The sequence below is a fragment of the Oryctolagus cuniculus genome, chromosome 9 (assembly GCF_964237555.1).
Source record: "Oryctolagus cuniculus chromosome 9, mOryCun1.1, whole genome shotgun sequence".
In the NCBI taxonomy this organism is placed as follows: Eukaryota; Metazoa; Chordata; class Mammalia; order Lagomorpha; family Leporidae; genus Oryctolagus; species Oryctolagus cuniculus.
The window spans coordinates 394078-413046 of record NC_091440.1 but is presented as its reverse complement, the minus strand read 5'-3'; the positions used below and the strand labels follow the sequence as shown (position 1 = coordinate 413046).

Sequence of the window (18969 nt, the reverse complement as noted above, 5' to 3'; positions counted from 1 at the left end):
CGTGGGCCCTCTGGGCTTCGCTTCTGGGGCCAGCACAGCCGCGTGCACTGTCCCCAGTGTGTCCCCAGTGTCTCAGCACCCTTGTCTCTCTGTGGGAGCCAAGAGTGAGGCTCTCCTGGGACACACAGGGCCTCTCTCAGAGCCCTGGTGGCCAAGGCTGCGACGCGGAGCCCCCACCTGGGCCCTGGCCCTGGGCACCACTTCCTTGTGCCCACCCTCCCCTCTGGGCAGTTCTGGGCTAACCCACCCAGTGCACCTCGGGCACTGGGGGGACCGGCAACTCTTCCTCTCAAACAGGGTGGGTCTTGTTGCCTGACATCTTTCCCGTGGGCCATCCCGGGATGCTTGGCAGGCCGGGGCAGGCAGTGTGGACGAGCGGCACCAGGTGTGCGGGTCCTGGAAGGGCACAGCACTCTGTCTGCTACCAAGCTCAGGAGCCAAGCTCAGAGGCCCCAGCTGCCGGCCCCTCCGGGCAGCAGGACACGCCCTCAGCCCCAGGGGACACTGCCCTGTGGGGGAGGGGAAGCTTCCTGAGGGGGGAGCTCACGGTCACCAGCCCTGTCAGCTAACGCTCTGGCCCCCTGGTTTTCTTTTGTCTCAGCTGGGCTTCGGGTCTTTCCTGGGACTTGTTGGCATCACCCTGGTGGAGAACAGGCGGCAAATGGTGAGGAACTCGTGGTCTCCCAGGGGGAGGGGCGTGGCCTCTCGGGTGCTGGAGTGACTCCCTCTGTGTGTGTGTGTATGTGTGTGTGTGTGTATGTATGGTGTCCCTGGTGCAATGGGGGGTGTGGTCTCCCTAGTGTGGAGTGAGGGAAATGGGGTTTCCTGCATGCAGGGGCGGGGTCTCCTATGTGCGAGAGGAGGAGGGCGTGGCCCCCGGGGGCTGGGCAGGGAGCATGTTAGCCCCTCCGAGAGTGTTTCTTGAGGAGGAAGGAGGACTCCCCCACCCCCGCAGCCTGCGGGACCAGGGCTTTGGTCCCAGGCTGTGACCAGCACACTCTGGCTCAGGTCCAGCAGCGCGTGCACCCCTAGTCTAGGTGGGTCCCTGCAGCTGAGGTGGGGAGGTGCGGGGAGGTACGTGGGCGGGTGGTGCAGGGAGAGGGGGTGGAGGCCGCAGCACCTGGTCCGGGCGTGTGCGGGGTGAGCAGCCGCACCCGTGAGGTCAGTCCTGAGCCTGTCCTGTTGGTGAAAAGAGGTCCAGCCGTGCCCGGGACTGAGTTTCAGGCCTCGTTCAGAGGGGCGTGGCTGAGCTGTTCCTGCTTCCTGGGGTAGTCACCAGCCACAGAGAGAGGGTCAGAGGTCAGTGGGGTGCAAGGAAGCCACACGGTGCAGGGACCCTTGGGGTGGAGGTCAGGGTGGGCTGGGGGGCTGGGGTGCAGGGGTGCAGGGTTTGCCCCAGAGGAGGCCCTGAGGCTTCTCTTCTCACATGTACTGGGGTGGGAGCCCAGAAATGGTGTGGAGGAGGCCCCTGTGGGCACCACGTGGGCTGCCGTGGGCACCACGTGGGCTGCCATGGCCACTGCCGTGGGATCTCTGGTCCAGGGCCTGTGTCACTGGTGTCTGTGGTCCAGGCTGAAGGCTCCCTAAGCAGCTCCCTGACAGACCCCCACAGAGGCCAGAGCTGGGTGTGGCGCTGGGGGCTGGGCAGCTCGCCGCTGGGGGACATGGCTGTCAGAAGGCCTTTCCTTCTCTACAACATGGGAGTAAAGAGAGGCAACCACACACGTGAAGCGTGCAGTTCAGTGGTCGGGTGTGTTCCCGGGACTCACCGCAGTCAGTTCTGGAACATTCCTGTCACCGCCTCAGGAGCTCGTGCCTGGAGCTACCACCGCAGCCCTCGGGCACTGCCCGTCTTGAGCTCCGTGAGAGAGGAGTGGGATCCCTCATCCTCTGCGCCGAATAGTCAGGGTGCAGCAGGTGTCAGAGCACCCCTCCTTCTGCACTGAGCAATCCCTGCCCTGCGCGTGTGGGCCACGCATGTCCACCTCTGCTGCACACGTGGAGCACATGTGTTCACCTCCCTCATGTGTGTGGACCACGCACACCCACCTCTGCTGCACGTGTGGGCCATGTGTGTTCACCTCCCTCATGTGTGTGGACTACACATGTCCACCTCTGCTGCACATGTGGACCACGTGTGTTCACCTCCCTCATGTGTGTGGACCACGCACACCCACCTCTGCTGCATGTGTGGGCCATGTGTGTTCACCTCCCTCATGTGTGTGGACTACACATGTTCACCTCTGCTGCACATGTGGACCACGTGTGTTCACCTCCCTCATGTGTGTGGACTACACATGTTCACCTCTGATGCACATGTGGACCACGTGTGTTCACCTCCCTCATGTGTGTGGACCACGCACACCCACCTCTGCTGCACGTGTGGGCCATGTGTGTTCACCTCCCTCATGTGTGTGGACTACACATGTCCACCTCTGCTGCGCATGTGGACCACGTGTGTTCACCTCCCTCATGTGTGTGGACTACACATGTTCACCTCTGCTGCACGTGTGGACCACGTGTGTTCACCTCCCTCATGTGTGTGGACTACACATGTTCACCTCTGCTGCACATGTGGGCCACATGTGTTCACCTCTCTCATGTGTGTGGACTATACATGTTCACCTCTGCCATGTGGGTGGACCATGTGTGCTCACCTTCACCATGTGGGTGGACTGCACATGTTCATCTCAGTCATGTGTGTGGACCACACAGGTTCACCTCTGCTGTGCATGTGGACCACATATGTTCACCTCCCTTATGTGTGTGGACCATGCATATTCACCTCTGCCGTGTGGGTGGACCACATGTGTTCACTTCCCTCACGTGTGTAGATCACATGTGCTCACCTCCACCATGTTCATCTCAGTCATGTGTGTGGACACGCATTCACTTCTCTCATGCAGGTGGACCACGTGTGCTCACCTGCACCATGTGGGTGGACCACATATGTTCCTCTCATTTATGCATGGACCACATGTGTTCACTTCCCTCATGCGTGTGGACCGTGCACGTTCATCTCCATCATGCAGTGGATGTCAGGGTGTCTGGAAGTCTCTTCCTTGGGGGCCCCTCTGAGGGTGGGCCCTGACCCACGTGTTCTTCCCGTGACTGGGCTGGTGGTCTCCTGCCCCCAGGCCACACGCCCAGGTCCTGTGAGGCCTGCTCAGTGACCAGAGGCCAGTTCTCAGGCAGGTGCCTCAGGAGCACGCGTGGCTGTTTGGGTCCCTGCCCACATGAGAACCCTGCACTGCTGCCTTCTGCTGGTGGGGTCTGCACCGCGGCAGAGGGCACGGGGGTGGGGGCTGGGGTGCTCACGCAGTGCCCTTTCCACTAGGTGGACCACAGAACTGCTCAGCACCAACGCCAGCTCCCAGGGGGTCCCAGTGAGGTTGGGGGATACAGCCCCTCCCCTCAGCGTGGTGTGGAGGAGTAAGGCCTGCGTGGTGCCCACGGTGGAGCCTGTGCTCACCCAGTCCCCTCCCCCCATCTCCGGATGGCACTGCCCTGTCTGTCCCGAGTTTGTCTCACTCCTCCTCTGCCGGCCCTTGCTTCCCTCCATGTCTGTCCATCAAGGTCTCTCTGTCCCCGTCCCGTCTCTGTGTCTCACTCCTCCTCTGCCGGCCCTTGCTTCCCTCCATGTCTGTCCATCGAGGTCTGTCTGTCCCTGTCCCATCTCTGTGTCTCAGTCCTTCAGGCCCTGGTGTCCCTGAGGGCCTCCACCTCCTGCCCTGCACAGAGGGTGGAGGCTGGAGTTGGAGGGGCTGAGGATGCTGGATGTCTTCACACTCAGGTTTGGGCCCAGAGCCGGCCCCGGAGCAGCAGTGTGGCCTGGGCCAGGCTGACATGGCTGCTGCTGTGTGCCAAGGACCTGCAAGGCCCAGTGCTGGGTGGGGTCTGAGCCTGTGTGTCCTCCATGTTGGCCAGTGCTGGGCGGGGTCTGACCCTGTGTGTCCTCCGTGTTGGCCAGTGCTGGGTGGGTCTGACCCTGTGTGTCCTCCATGTTGATCAGTGCTGGGCGGGGTCTAACCCTGTGTGTCCTCCGTGTTGGCCAGTGCTGGGCGGGGTCTGACCCTGTGTGTCCTCCGTGTTGGCCAGTGCTGGGTGTGGTGTAACCCTGTGTGTCCTCCGTGTTGACAGTGCTGGGCGTGTGGTCTGACCCTGTGTGTCCTCCGTGTTGGCCAGTGCTGGGTGTGGTGTAACCCTGTGTCCTCCATGTTGGCCAGTGCTGGGTGTGGTGTAACCCTGTGTGTCCTCCGTGTTGACAGTGCTGGATGTGGTGTAACCCTGTGTGTCCTCCGTGTTGGCCAGTGCTGGGTGTGGTGTAACCCTGTGTCCTCCATGTTGGCCAGTGCTGGGTGTGGTGTAACCCTGTGTCCTCCATGTTGGCCAGTGCTGGGTGTGGTGTAACCCTGTGTGTCCTCCGTGTTGACAGTGCTGGGTGTGGTGTAACCCTGTGTGTCCTCCATGTTGGCCAGTGCTGGGTGTGGTGTAACCCTGTGTGTCCTCCATGTTGGCCAGTGCTGGGTGTGGTGTAACCCTGTGTGTCCTCCATGTTGGCCAGTGCTGGGCGGGGTCTGACCCTGTGTGTCCTCCGTGTTGGCCAGTGCTGGGTGTGGTGTAACCCTGTGTCCTCCATGTTGGCCAGTGCTGGGTGTGGTGTAACCCTGTGTGTCCTCCGTGTTGACAGTGCTGGGTGTGGTGTAACCCTGTGTGTCCTCCGTGTTGGCCAGTGCTGGGTGTGGTGTAACCCTGTGTCCTCCATGTTGGCCAGTGCTGGGTGTGGTGTAACCCTGTGTGTCCTCCGTGTTGACAGTGCTGGGTGTGGTGTAACCCTGTGTCCTCCATGTTGGCCAGTGCTGGGTGTGGTGTAACCCTGTGTGTCCTCCATGTTGGCCAGTGCTGGGTGTGTAACCCTGTGTGTTCTCCATGTTGGCCAGTGCTGGGCGGGGTCTGACCCTGTGTCCTCCGTGTTGACAGTGCTGGGTGGGGTCTGACCCTGTGTGTCCTCCATGTTGGCCAGTGCTGGGCGGGGTCTGACCCTGTGTGTCCTCCATGTTGACAGTGCTGGGCGGGGTCTGACCCTGTGTGTCCTCCATGTTGGCCAGTGCTGGGCGGGGTCCGTCGCTGTGTGTCCCTCTGTGGTGGAAGTGTATAATCTGTGACTCTGGCTGTGGCCCTGACCGTGCCTGCCCCCGACTCAGCCCCAGAGGGCAGGGCTGTGTTTTGGGGGACTTACTGCGTCTCAGGGCTGCTCCCGACTGGTTCCGCTGGTGCTTGTGGCGTGGATGGCAGAGGATCATCTCGCGTCCATCACGGCCGTGGCCAGCCCTGACCTGTGGAAGGGGACGAAGCCTGCTCCTATCTGCGGTGCCGCTCCTCTGAGCTGACTCGGGGTTTCTTGGTGACTGGTGACAGAAATCATGGGAATAAGGTGTCCCGGGGAAACCACAGGGAGGGAGGAGCAGCGGTGGCACCAGGGCAGAGGGCAGAGGGCAGGGAGCAGGGAGCAGAGGGCAGAGGGTGGGCTGTGCTCCTGCGGGAAGCTGATCCTCGTGGAGTGAGCCTGGCACTGAAGCTGGGGCGGGGGAGGAGATGTGAGGAGTGGAGGGGGCTCGTCAGCACCAGGCATTTCCCACCCAGACAGAACGACGCAGAGACAGACAGATCCCATCTGCTGGGCCGCTCCCTAGGTGCCCACCCAGACCGGGCTGACGTCAGGAGCCAGGAAGTCAGTGCAGGCCTCCTGCGTGGGCAGCGGGACCCTCTCCCCTGAGCCATCACTGCCACCGCCCAGCGGCCGCATCAGCAGGAGGCAGCACCGTGGTGTGGGATGAGCTGGGAGCTGGCTGCCAGCCTGCACCTGTATACCACACGGCAGCACCGTGACAACGGTGCGTGCCCGTGTCACCCCCAGGCCGTGCTGCTCCGTCTTCCTTCTGGGGCTGGGTTCGGGTTCCCTCGGGCGTGTGCACACGTGGGAGCTGCTCAGTCTCCATTTCTGCTGCTCTCGCTGTCGCCCCGAGCTGGCCCCGCTAATAGAGGGAGAAGCAGCTGCAAAGGCAGAGCCCCCCCGGGGCGGGGGGGGAGGTCCCGTCCCGGAAGCTCCTGGCCACCCACACAGCCCCTGACCAAGCAGTCGGTGTCCTGCTCAGACCAGCAGGGGACTGAGGGCCACCAGGTTTCTGCACACAGCTTCAGGTGACCCCGGCCCAACGGGGCAGACTTGGGCGGAGCTGGGATAGGATGGGGGGGTGACCAGGGAGCTGGAGCCAAAAGGAAGGGGCTGGGGGCCAGGCAGAGTCCAGAGGGAGGCGCCTTCCTGTGGGGTGAGAAGGTGGAGATGGAGACAGCCTGCTGAGTGGGGAGAGGGTGGGGCGCCCAGCAGGGGCAGCAGCACACCTAGGAGGAGGGGAAGAGGCAGAGGTGGCGCTGGGAGGGGCGAGGGCCCCGGCTGTGTCTCCCACACCAGGCTCACCGTGCAGGTGCAGGCGCAGCAGCACTGCCCTGGCCGGCCTGGGGCTCTGACAGGTGCACGAGAGCATGGCAGGTGCAAGGGCTGAGGACACGCAGGGGTCTGTGATGGCGGAGAGGCAGCCAGGCCCCCGGGTGGGGAGGGTGGTTGGTGCCTGGGCACCACAGTGAGGCCCTGGAAGCAGAGTGTGGCCAGCACCCAGGAGGTCGGGGACCATGCCTGGGGCTGAGACTGGGTCATGGACACGGTTGGGGGCACTGGGGAGGAGGAGGATGCGTGGGAGGCGACACATGGTGGGGGGGGAAGATGGGCTGGAGGGAGGGACTCAGTGGCCAGGACCTGAGGCTCTGCTTCCTGGCTGGGCACCGCCCGAGGCCTCTCCTCCCAGCTTGCGACCTTCCCGGTGCTGACCGTGCCCTCAGGGCGCCAGCCAGACTTGCGCACTGACCGTGTCCAGCTGCACTCCGCTGCCCGGCTCCAGCCTGCCCTCCACCCCTCCCCATAGCATCCTTGTCCCTCGTGCTGGTCAGGCCGGAACCCTGCGGCCCCAGCTGCTTTCACCCGCTCGCCCTCCCCTCCACCTGTCGCCCTGCCCTCGCCGTGGGCTGCTCCTTTCCTGCTGTGAGCTCTGGGTCCCGTCCAGCCGGGCTCCTGCCATCTCCAGCCAGGGGCTTCTCTCCGTTCCGCTCTACCCTCCCCACTCCTGCCCTCTTGCCTGACCGGGCCCTGCTGTCCGTCTCATCCCACGCCCTTGTCCTTGTCCCTCAGATACCTGGTCCCTGTTCCTCAGCAGATGTGCCCGGCTCAGGCCCGGCTCACCCGCACCTGCTGTGCTGCCCTCCCTGAGTCTCTGCCCTGAGTGCCCACCCCGTGGAGCCTCCTGCCACGTTCCTGCCACGCTCTGTGTTTTTCCATCTTATCACCGTGACCTTGTACTTGCTGTTTGTTTCCCCGTGTTTACTTTCCCCTGGTGGGTGGAAGCTCAGAGAACAGCTCTGAAGGTGACTTCCCCTCCGTAACAACACAGCTGCCCTTCCCCGGAGTGGACGCCTGAACAGAGACGTCCATGGCGCGCAGCCCAGAGCCTTCCTGGCCAGTGCCAATGGGCGGCTTCTCCCGGGGTGGCTGTAGGGTTAGGGAAGGCGGTCCTGGCTGCAGGCATCCTGACATCACATCTGTCTCGCCATGGGAGTCCCGCATTACAACAAGAGCAGCGCCTAGGAGACCCCGCAGGAGGAGGGAGGCCCCGGGAGGCCCCGGACCCCAGCCCAGGCAGCCCTGCAACAGTGTTCCAAGCGTGGTGGGAACACTTTGTGCAAGGCCGAATCCAGCTGTGAGGGCGGTCCCTGGGATTATAAAGGTTGCTGTGAGATGCTCCCTTTCTGTGAAGCACTGGGTGACGTCTGCTGGGGTGAAACCCCGGTGCGGGGACCGTGTCCGGGCCGTGGCTGGTTAACGCCACTTGCCCACCGTGACCTTCAAGGGGGAGTCGGTGAGTCGGAACCAGCAGATCCTGGCAGAGGCTCTGTCCCCTCCTCTGGTGCAGCGTGAGTCACCTGCGTGTGCTTCTGGGGCGACTCAGGCTCAGTGGGCAGGGCGTGGCTCCTGCAGGGAGACCCAGGCTTGCTTGGGCAGCCGCAAAATTCCAGCGACCCACGGGATGCTGAGGCCAGATGTCACTGTGGCCACCGGCAGTGGCTCTGGGGGCTCAGGGGGTGTGGGAAGGCCGAGGTGGAGGAGCTGGCCCAGCAGAGAGACCCCGAGGGCTGCCGGGCTCCCTCCCCCTCCTTCCAGGTGCTCACTGGGCACTTGGGCCTGGGGCTGCGGCATGGCAGGCGCCCATCACCACCCTGCTCTGTGCAGGGCTGCAGCTGTGCGTGCAGAGCCACCCTGAGGTCAGCTTTGTGAGGGTTACATGGAAACTGTGAGCAAAAGCATTGCGTAGACGCCCGCATGCGCTGTTCCTGGCCGAGTCTCTCTTCACTCTGGGATGTGCTCCCTCCAGGAAGCAGTGGCTGCCACGGAGGAAAAGGTGCACACCGCGTGTGGGCCGCCGGGGAGGCCCCCCTGCTCTGATCCAGCTGGTGCTGAATCGGAGGGAGCAGTGAGGTGGGCGGGGCGGGGGAGCGCGGCCCTGAGCAGGTGCCGCCTGCTGCTCCCCTGCTCCCTGGCCTCCCTCCTCGGATGTCTGTGCCCCGCCTCTGCGTTGTGTGCTCTCAGTTATCCTGCAGCACACAAAGGCGGGCCATTCCTGGCGGGGGCAATTCCTGTGTCCCCGTCCTGACGGCAGGCGAGCCGTGCCCCCGGGGAGGAAGGTGCAGGTCTCTTCTCTGCACTGAGGCCCAGCCGCGCTTGCCCAGCCCTGGCCAGGGCGGCGTCGGCCCCGTGGCTGCAGCTCTGCTTCCTCTCGGTTGTGGGAGATGTCACGTGAATCCCAAAGATGATGCCACATGGATCCCATGAGATACCGCAGGAGCTACCACGTGACTGGAGATGCCACAGATCTGTCACAGGAGATGCCACAGATCTGTCATAGGAGATGCCACAGATTCTGTCACAGGAGATGCCCTGTGGATCACAAGGAGGTGCCCAGATTCTGTGCAGGAGATGCCGTGGCTGCCCAGGGCTTCCTGAAGTCTGTTCTTCCTCCCTGGGCGGAATCAGTGCTTCCCCCTGGTGGCCAAGTGTGTACCTGAGCGAGTGCACACACAGGAGCACCACACACTGATCAAACTGGATGGTCCTTTACTGCCGGCGGTGGACAGTGGGCTCATGTCCTAAAGAACTCTTGACCCCGAAGCTCAAAGCAACAGGATTCATAAAGGCAAAAAATCACAATATCGGGAGGGGAATACATGGTTGCTAGGATCGGGGGGGAATGCATGGTTACTGGGGTCAACCTGACCTAAAACCTATGCAAAACTAATATCAATTATGATCTTTCAAGACCAGTTATACTTTGGATGTTTATCCAGGTATTGGCCTATATCATATGTGGGACATAGGAAAATTAGAATTTTATCATTAACCCAGGTGTAGCCCACCTGTTTTTAAGCTTGAGCGATCATGCTAGGGGGTTTCTATGCTTTGCCAGGTGTGATGCAGGGGCCTGCTACTGTCCGAGTGTTTTAGATCACAGTTTCAGACCAGAGCTCATGGTGGGGAGGGGGGTGTTTTCTCAAGATGGAGTCCCAGGTGCTCCAAAGTGGAGTCCCTGCTGTCAAGGTGCTACTTCACGAGAGCTGGGTTTATGTTTGGGCTGAACTGGCTGGCAGCCCAGGGCCAGAATGCCAGGGCCCACCAAGTCTGTTCACCTCACTCAGGGCAGTGGCTCCGCCAGCACTGAGCCAGCTCAACCAGAGCCGTCGTGCGGGACAGGGCCTCAGAAACTGCCGTGCACCAGGGAAAGCCCCGGGGAGCGACTTCCATTCGGTCAAGGCTTACGCACAGCCCCCGCAGGCACGCCTCACGTGAACTGCCAGTGCGAGGCCCGGTGGAGGGCGAGGACCTCTGTCTGTCCCATCCACAGCTGCACCAGGTGGCTGCTGTCTGTGGGGCTCCAGGGAATGGACTGTATTGCGCTGGGGTCTCTGGTGTTCACGTGTTCACTGCACGTGTGCTGGGGTCTCCGTGCTTGTGTGTTCACTGCATGTGTGACGGGGTCTCGAGTGTTAGCATGTTGACTGCATGTGTGATGGGGTTTTGGGTGTTATGTGTTGATTGTGTGTGTGACGGGGTCTCGAGTGTTAGCATATTGACTGCATGTGTGACGGGGTCTCGAGTGTTAGCATGTTGACTGCATGTGTGATGGGGTCTTGGGTGCTAACATGTTGACTGCATGCGTGACAGGGTCTCGAGTGTTAGCATGTTGACTGCATGTGTGACGGGGTCTTGGGTGTTAGCATGTTGACTGCGTGTGTGACGGGGTCTCGAGTGTTAGCATGTTGACTGCATGTGTGATGGGGTCTTGGGTGTTAACATGTTGACTGCATGTGTGACAGGGTCTCGAGTGTTAGCATGTTGACTGCATGTGTGATGGGGTCTTGGGTGCTAACATGTTGACTGCATGTGTGATGGGGTTTTGGGTGTTAAGTGTTGACTGCATGTGTGACGGGGTCTCGAGTGTTAGCATGTTGACTGCATGTGTGATGGGGTCTTGGGTGCTAACATGTTGACTGCATGCGTGACAGGGTCTCGAGTGTTAGCATGTTGACTGCATGTGTGATGGGGTCTTGGGTGCTAACATGTTGACTGCATGTGTGACAGGGTCTCAAGTGTTAGCATGTTGACTGCGTATGTGATAGGGTTTCGGGTGTTAAGTGTTGATTGCGTGTGTGACGGGGTCTTGGGTGTTCACGTGTTGACTGCATTCCTGCAGGAGTCACAGGGGCTCTAGAGCATGTGTCATGTTCACAAAGGGTCATAGGACCCCAAAGCCCCTTTTCCAGATGGGCAAGCTCGGGACCCACACGGGTCAGAAGGCACCAGGCCGAACGTCAGCCTCTGGGAAGTGGCTGCTCCCCCACTCAGGGGCTCTGCGCCCACCTGCCCCGTCCCTTGGGTGAGCTGCTGGGGGTTCTATGTGCCCACCTGCACCTGTCCGTTGGGTGAGCTGCTGGGGGTTCTCTGTGCCCACCTGCCCCGTCCCTTGGGTGAGCTACTGGGGGTTCTCTGCGCCCACCTGCCCCGTCCCTTGGGTGAGCTGCTGGGGGTTCTCTGTGCCTCCTGTGCCCTGGATTAGGTCTGGGGGTCCCATGTTGAGATGAAGCTGGGAGTTGGATCGTCAGAGTGGCTGGATCCCCACTCATTCCCAGACTAGGGGCGTCTCCTGTCACAGCCCAGACGTGTGGGGCTGGGACAGAGGCAGATGGAGGAAAGGCAGGCTGGGATCCGTGCCTCAACCATGCACAAAGATACAGGATCAGGGAGCCACATGTGCAAAGGAAACCAAATAAATGCCGGGGAAAACACAGGGAGTCCCACGGTCATCCCACAAAGCCCTGACTGACCCAGACCAAGAGAAAAGAGGATGGATACGCTGGACTCTGTGAAGCCAGCCATGACTGTGCGACCAGAGCCACTATAAATCCACCTTCAGACCAGGGATGGATTCCAAGGGTGCTTGTGACAGGTGCAGGGCACACATGCAGGAGATGAACACACATGTGTGAGTGTGTGAGTGCATGAGTGTGAGTGTGAATGTGAGGTGTGTGTGAGTGTGCACGAATGTGAGTGTGAACTGGAGGTGTGTGACTGTGTGTCAGTGTGTGTGCGTGTGCATGCACATATTCACATGTGAGGGGACCCAGCAAGTTTGTGGAAAATGGAATTCAATGGTCTATTTTGGAGCAAATAATCAAAAGATTTATATTAGGGCAAAAATATTTTAAATCCATGTCCAGTTTTTTGTGATATGCATTTTCCATGAACTTTGCATATACCCTCGTATGTGCACGTGCACATATATGCATTTATGTACATACATACATGTGACTGGTACCATGCATGCACAAGCATGCTTATGCACACATGTGTGTTTTAGTCATCTACATGTACATGTGAGCCAGTGTATATTGTGTGTGCGTGTGCATGTGTGTGTGTATATATTGATATGTACATGTACACATGTAACCTATATGTATGCTCTCAAACTTGAGGAACAAGGACCTAAAAGTTCGATAGAAAACATGGGAAGCTGCACTAACAGGAAATCAAGAAGTTATGAGACAACCTTAATCGTATGAAGAGAGGCCCAGCCCCTCTTGCAGTCAGAGAGCGTGCAACTGGAAGCCCACTGCGATTCCAGTGCTCACACCGGCGCGATCAGCACGGGGCCAGACCTGCCGCAGGTGCAGCTGTGGGGCCCGGTGCTCCCACGAGCTCCTTCTGCAGGGAAGGCGGCAGGCAGGCAGGGGCCCCAGGGCGCTGCTGGGACGGGGCTGGGAGCAAGGGAGGAGGCGGCGTGCAGAGAAGACCGGATGGCGAGGCCCATTGTCGGCCAGCTTGTCAGCCCTGCAGAGGTGGGGACCGTCACCTGCCGTTCGGGACGTGGCGCCGCGAAGCTCGTCGGGCTTCTTCTGGGGACCCTGTAGCCTCCTCTCAGGATTGTGGGGTTTGGAGAACCTGGGTGTGTCCTGTGTGAGCGTGGCATTCTCATGTGCTCACTGAGTCTACCCTCAGAAATGCTGGGACGTGAGCCCCAGTGTGTCTGCCACGTCCTTGTAGTCTCACGAAACAGAGAGCTGTGTAAATTTCCAAGGTGGTGCAGGGGACCGCTCTTGGCCCCGAGACCGTCAGGAACAGCAGGCCGCACACTGTGCACAGGGCTCGTCCGTCCTCTAGCAAGGAGGCTTGGTGAGCGTGAGTGGGAGACGGGCACGTGCATGTCAGCTGTGGGCACGCAGCCCGGGCACTGCCCAGGAGCTGTGCAGGGCGGGGGAACCGGATGCGCCATGGGCAGAGGGCTCCCCGAATCTCGTGCCGTGACCACAGAGGGGCAGAAGTGAGGGTTCTGCCCCCGGGCCGGGCTGCAGGCGCTGCCTTTGGAGCTGTCGCGGTTCCTGGACAAGCCTGTGCTTCTCTTCCAGCTGGTGGCTGCGATCGTGTTCGTCAGCTTCGGCGTGGTGGCCGCCTTCTGCTGCGCCGTGGTCGACGGCGTCTTTGCTGCACGGCACATTGTGAGTACCGGCGGCCCTTTCCTGGGCTTTAACATCTCGAGTGAACCCGCACCGCCCTCGGCTGGACGCAGCTCAGACCACTGCTGGCCTCACCACCGTGTTCCCAACCTCCGTCTCCTATCTCAGCTCCCCAGACTTGCACTCTGCCCACCATGTGCCAGCGGCACACATCACAACACACCCCACACATGACACACATATGACACACACCACCACACTCACACATGACACATGCCACAATACCACATCCACCTGCACACATTACATGCCACACATACACATGACACACCACACACATCACACATGCCACAGGCCACACATCACATGGACCACCACACAGTCCACGTGCCACACAACACGTGTGCCACACATATCACACATACTGCACACATCACATGCACTATACCACACACACCACACATGCCACCTGCATACATCACACACACCACATACATCACGTGCACCACCACACTCCACACATCATACACTCCACATGCCACACACATCACACATGCCACAGGCCACACAGTCCACGTGCCACACAACACGTGTGCCACACATATCACACATACTGCACACATCACATGCACTATACCACACACACCACACATGCCACCTGCATACATCACACACACCACATACATCGCATGCACCACCACACTCCACACATCATACACTCCACATACCACACACATCACACATGCCACACACATCACACACTGCACAGATCACACACACCACCACACTATACACATCAAACAGTCCACATGCCACCTGCACACATCACACACCTCACATGTCATCCACACACATCACACACACCACACACACCACACACACCACATGCCACATGTCAAAGGCACCACTACACCACACATGCCACCCTCACACATCACATATACCACCACACTATACATGTCACACACTCCACATGCCACATGCACGCATCACACACCTCATACGCCATCACACACATCACATGCACCACTACACCACACACACCACAATGCCACCTGCACACATTACACATACCACCCACACTCATCACACATTCCACATGCTACACATACCACATGCCACATGCACGCATCACACGCCTCACATGCCATCCACACACACCACATGCACCACTACACCACACACACCACACACACCACACACCTCACATGTCATCCACACACATCACACATACCACACATACCACACACACCACATGCCACACGTCACATGCACCACTACACCACACATGCCACCCTCACACATCACACACACCACCACACATGCCACGCATCGCACATGCCACACTGTGGACTTGGCCTGTGAGGCCGCACCATCGGGGAGCGTGGGGCAATGGTGTCCTTCCACAGGAAGCACCGGGGACAGGCTTCGGCGAACACGTCTGCCTTTGTTCACAACCATGCACACTCTTAAAGAGCAGGCCGAAGGGTGTCACTGATTCAGGGCAACACTGAGCACAGGACAGACCGGCCCTGGTGCCAACGTGCCTCTCCAGTCAGCTTGAGGGTCACACAGCTAGGGCAGCTTTCCAGGTGGGCCTGGGCCACACCCGGGAGCAGTTTACCTGATCGGCGAAGGCGGGGGTGGGGAGACATGTTCCCCGGGGCTCCCGTCGCCTGCCAGCAGTCAGGCTAACCACATGGGTTCCAGCTGGGGGGCCCCTGCTGTTTGGGGCAAAGTGGCTTTGAAGATGTGCACACATGTGGGGGGCATGTGTTCCTGTATGCTTGTGTGCATGGTGCAGGGCTCGGGTATGTGTGCTTTCTGTGTGAACGTTTGCATGTATGCACACATGCACTCATGCTTGTGAGCACAGCACATGCTTACAGGCATGCGTGTGCACATACTGTGTGCACATGTGTCCGTGTGTGTACACACTCACAGATATGCACGCGTTGTGTGTACATACGTGTGCATGTGTGTGCATGTTCTGCCAGCTCTTCCCGTCTACCCTCGCTGGTTTCTCATGAGGTGGGCACACCCAGCCCTCCTTTTTCCTGACGGAAAGGGTCCCTGCCCTGAGGCCCACCCACTGCCATGGGACACAGCTGTGCCTCTTAAGCTGTGCATGTGTATGTGTGTGCATGTGTGCGGTTACATGTGTGCATATATGCGTGTGTGTACACATACTGTCACCTTCACAGCGAGGTCTGCCCCCAAGCAGGAAAGCCCTGGCTGCCTCCTCCCTCAGACCGTCTTGCTGCCCCAGTGAGCAGATTCAGCGAGTGGCAGGCACAGAGTAAACTTCCCCAAGTTCGGGTCAGGTTCCCTGCTCCCAGCTGGCAGCACTGGCTGGGGGGAGTGCGGACTGGCAGGAGAGTCCCTGGGGGTTAACCCTGTCTTGCTGCCCAGTGGGGCCAGGCAGACTCACAGCTCAACACTAGAGAAACAGGAAATGAGGTTGTGGCTGCAGCCAGGCTGCTGGTTCCAGCCGGGGTGGCCTCTGCATGCCCAGAAATGCCTCACTGAGCTTTGAGTGGAGTGGCAGCGAGGGGGCAGCTCCTGCATCTCGCTGACCTCGGAGGGTGTGGCGTCCTGGCCTCCACGGTCACCCACAGAGGCCCTGCTGGGGCCGGGCACACCGCAGGAGTGGGGGGGTGGTCAAGGTGGCTTTCTCTGAGAGGGGGCAGTGGGAGACCACACTGGGGTTAGGCCTGTGGCCCAGAGAAGTCATGTACAAAGCCTTGCGGCAGCCAGGGCTGCACCTGCTGTGGACAGGCAGGGCTCGGCTGGAGCAGAGTGACAGTCGGGTGCATGCTGACTGTTGGAGGATCCACAGAGCTACACGGGATCTCAGCCAGGGGACGGGGGGAGGGGTGCTGACTGTTGGAGGATCCACAGGGACACACGGGATCTCAGCCAGGGGACGGGGGGAGGGGTGCTGACTGTTGGAGGATCCACAGGGACACACGGGATCTCAGCCGGGTGACGGTGTGTGTGTGTGTGTGTGTGTGTGTGCGTGTGCTGACAGTCGGGGGATTTCACAGGGCCACATGGAATCTCAGCTGGGTGAGAGGGGGTGTGCTGACAGTCATGGGGGTGGATTTCACAGGGCCACACGGAATGCTCTGAGACCCTGGAGGAAGGGAGGGCCCCTCTCTGGGTCACCCAGAGGTGGTTGTGGCATCCCTGGAGACACATGCTTCCCAGTCTCACTGTAGATTCAAAACTAAGCTTGCTGGTCACACCCAGTTCAAACTGAAAATTACCTCGTCCTGCTCAGGTGGCAGGTGTGGGACAGAAAACGCAACCCAGCCCCAGTGTCCTGCCTGGGGAGACCGATTTACAGACACCCCTGGGGCCGCCGTCGCCAGAGCCTGAGGCAGGCGTAGTCCTGGGCAGGCCTGCGAGGCGTGAAGGTGACCTCCCAGGGACCGCGTCCAGACCGGGCAGCAAGTCACGGCTCAGAGCTTCGCGCTTTCTGGGTCACAGGGCACGGGCGCTGGAGCCGCTGTGAACAGGTTGGGAGGGAGCTGTGAGAGCTGTCAGGTGGGGTTGGCTGGACTCCCTGGGCAGTGATGGGTGGCTGGTGGTGTGGCTGCAGGGGGCAGCACCTCTGACCCAGGGGAAGAGCCGGAGCCAGCGCCAGTGCGGGCCTGGGGGCCTTCATCCCCCAGAGCCGGAGCCTGGTGGAGTCCACGTGGGAGGTGCTGGCCTCGCCTGGTCACTGGGAGGGCTGGGCTGCTGGCGCCTGGTGACAGCCAACTTTGAGACCCGTGGGCCGAGGTCCCCAGGGGAGCATGCATGTCTGCCGCCGGTCTCCCGGGCCTCCCCGGGAAGGCTTCTCCCAAGCCACGTAGGAGGTGGTGGTGGTGCTGCTGAGTGGCCCCCAGGCAGCCCTTTGCCCAGCTGTGGCACGAGTGGACAACACAGCAACCTGCCCGAGGGGTGTGGCACCAGGCGGGGTGCAGGTGGAGGCACCTGCTCTTCTTCGTAAACCCCGCTGGCTTTGAAGCTCAAGAAGTTGGCTGCGCCCCCTGGTGGGAGGAGCAGAGGCACGGCGGCTCCACGGCAGACAATGCAGGGGACCTGGGCCTCTCCCGTGGCCCTCACTCAGTTACCAGGATGCTGCCGCAGGCCCGGCCACACTGTGTGGAGGAGGGGCTGTCCTGTTCCGAGTTGGTTTCTGCCGGGTTGGGCCCTGAATAGCCACCGTCAAGGGCATAGAATCCCAAGATGGCCAGGGCCCGCCGCTCAGGTGGACACATGCTGACCTCAGCACCTCCACGGTCTCGTCCAGGAAAGGACAAACACACAGGGCAGATGTTTGGCTCTGTTTCCCCCTGCAGTGTCCCTGGGGACCTGGCTGCCCTGTGGTGCCCACAGTGGCGGTTGCAGGAGGCAGGAGCAGGTGATGGCTGTCCTCTTGTGTCGCCAGTGTCCCCACAGCTTTTCCACTCTTTCCTTAGATCAAGGCAGGAGTGCTCCGAGAAGCAGAACTAATGCAGACATGAGACTAAGCATAGGTGCTGGGCCCCACAGCTCCTGTGTGCCCCGCTGCCCTCTGCCACGGGTCGGCCTGCCCCCTGCACTGCTCTGTGGCTCGTTTGCAGCAAGGGCCACTATCTGGAGCCCTGGAGATGGGCGGTGGGCAGTGGGTGCGTCGTCAGCTCTTGCCGCTTGAGTTGCAATACCCAAGAAGCGGTGCGTAGCAGGGGAGCAGGCTTATTTTGGATCACAGTTTCGAGGTGCACAGAACGGGTGGCCTTGCGAATCTGGCATCTATGAAATTGGCAGTGGAAAGTGTTTGCAGAGAAATGGTCGCATGGCGAGGCGGTGGGGGAGCGGAAGGGGGGAGGGGGCTGGGTCTGACTCAGCTTTCATAGCCGACCCTCTCAGAGAGCAACCTTCTGAGGGTGGTCCCAAGGACCTGGGCCCCGGGCCCACTCTCCAGATGCCCTCATAAGATCAACTCCTCCCTTAATGGATTGGCTGCTGATATTAACCTGCTGTCCACTAATGTAAGACTTTGGGGCCATATAAACTCATAACCAAGTCAGCACAGTTGGATGGGGGCCATTGATGGGGTATGGCTGAATGGTTGGATGGATGGAAGGATGGATGGAAGGATGGAAGGATGGATGGAAGGATGGAAGGAAGGATGGAAGGATGGATGGATGGAAGGATGGATGGAAGGATGGAAGGATGGATGGAAGGATGGATGGAAGGATGGAAGGATGGAAGGAAGGATGGAAGGATGGATGGATGGAAGGATGGAAGGAAGGAAGGATGGAAGGATGGAAGGAAGGATGGAAGGATGGATGGAAGGATGGAAGGAAGGAAGGAAGGATGGAAGGATGGATGGAAGGATGGAAGGAAGGATGGAAGGAAGGAAGGATGGATGGAAGGATGGAAGGAAGGATGGAAGGATGGAAGGATGGAAGGATGGAAGGAAGGATGGAAGGATGGATGGAAGGATGGAAGGAAGGATGGAAGGATGGATGGATGGAAGGATGGATGGAAGGATGGAAGGATGGATGGAAGGATGGATGGAAGGATGGAAGGATGGAAGGAAGGATGGAAGGATGGATGGATGGAAGGATGGAAGGAAGGAAGGATGGAAGGATGGAAGGAAGGATGGAAGGATGGATGGAAGGATGGAAGGAAGGAAGGAAGGATGGAAGGATGGATGGAAGGATGGAAGGAAGGAAGGAAGGATGGAAGGATGGATGGAAGGATGGATGGAAGGATGGAAGGATGGAAGGAAGGATGGAAGGATGGATGGATGGAAGGATGGAAGGAAGGATGGAAGGAAGGATGGAAGGATGGAAGGAAGGATGGAAGGATGGATGGAAGGAT

General features: G+C 60.0%; 1 protein-coding gene across 4 annotated transcripts in view; it reads left to right on the top strand.

Annotated features, from left to right (window-relative positions):
* The window catches only part of TMEM255B (transmembrane protein 255B), a 39911-nt gene that overhangs the window by 9430 nt on the left and 11512 nt on the right, over positions 1-18969 (top strand). For 3 of the 4 annotated variants that reach the window (XM_070048529.1, XM_070048530.1, XM_070048531.1), the window contains 2 exons: positions 602-664; positions 13063-13152. In XM_070048529.1, the coding sequence (XP_069904630.1) occupies positions 602-664; positions 13063-13152 (153 nt within the window). The remainder of the gene's footprint in view (positions 1-601; positions 665-13062; positions 13153-18969) is intronic. The other variant, XM_070048532.1, reaches the window with a different exon arrangement.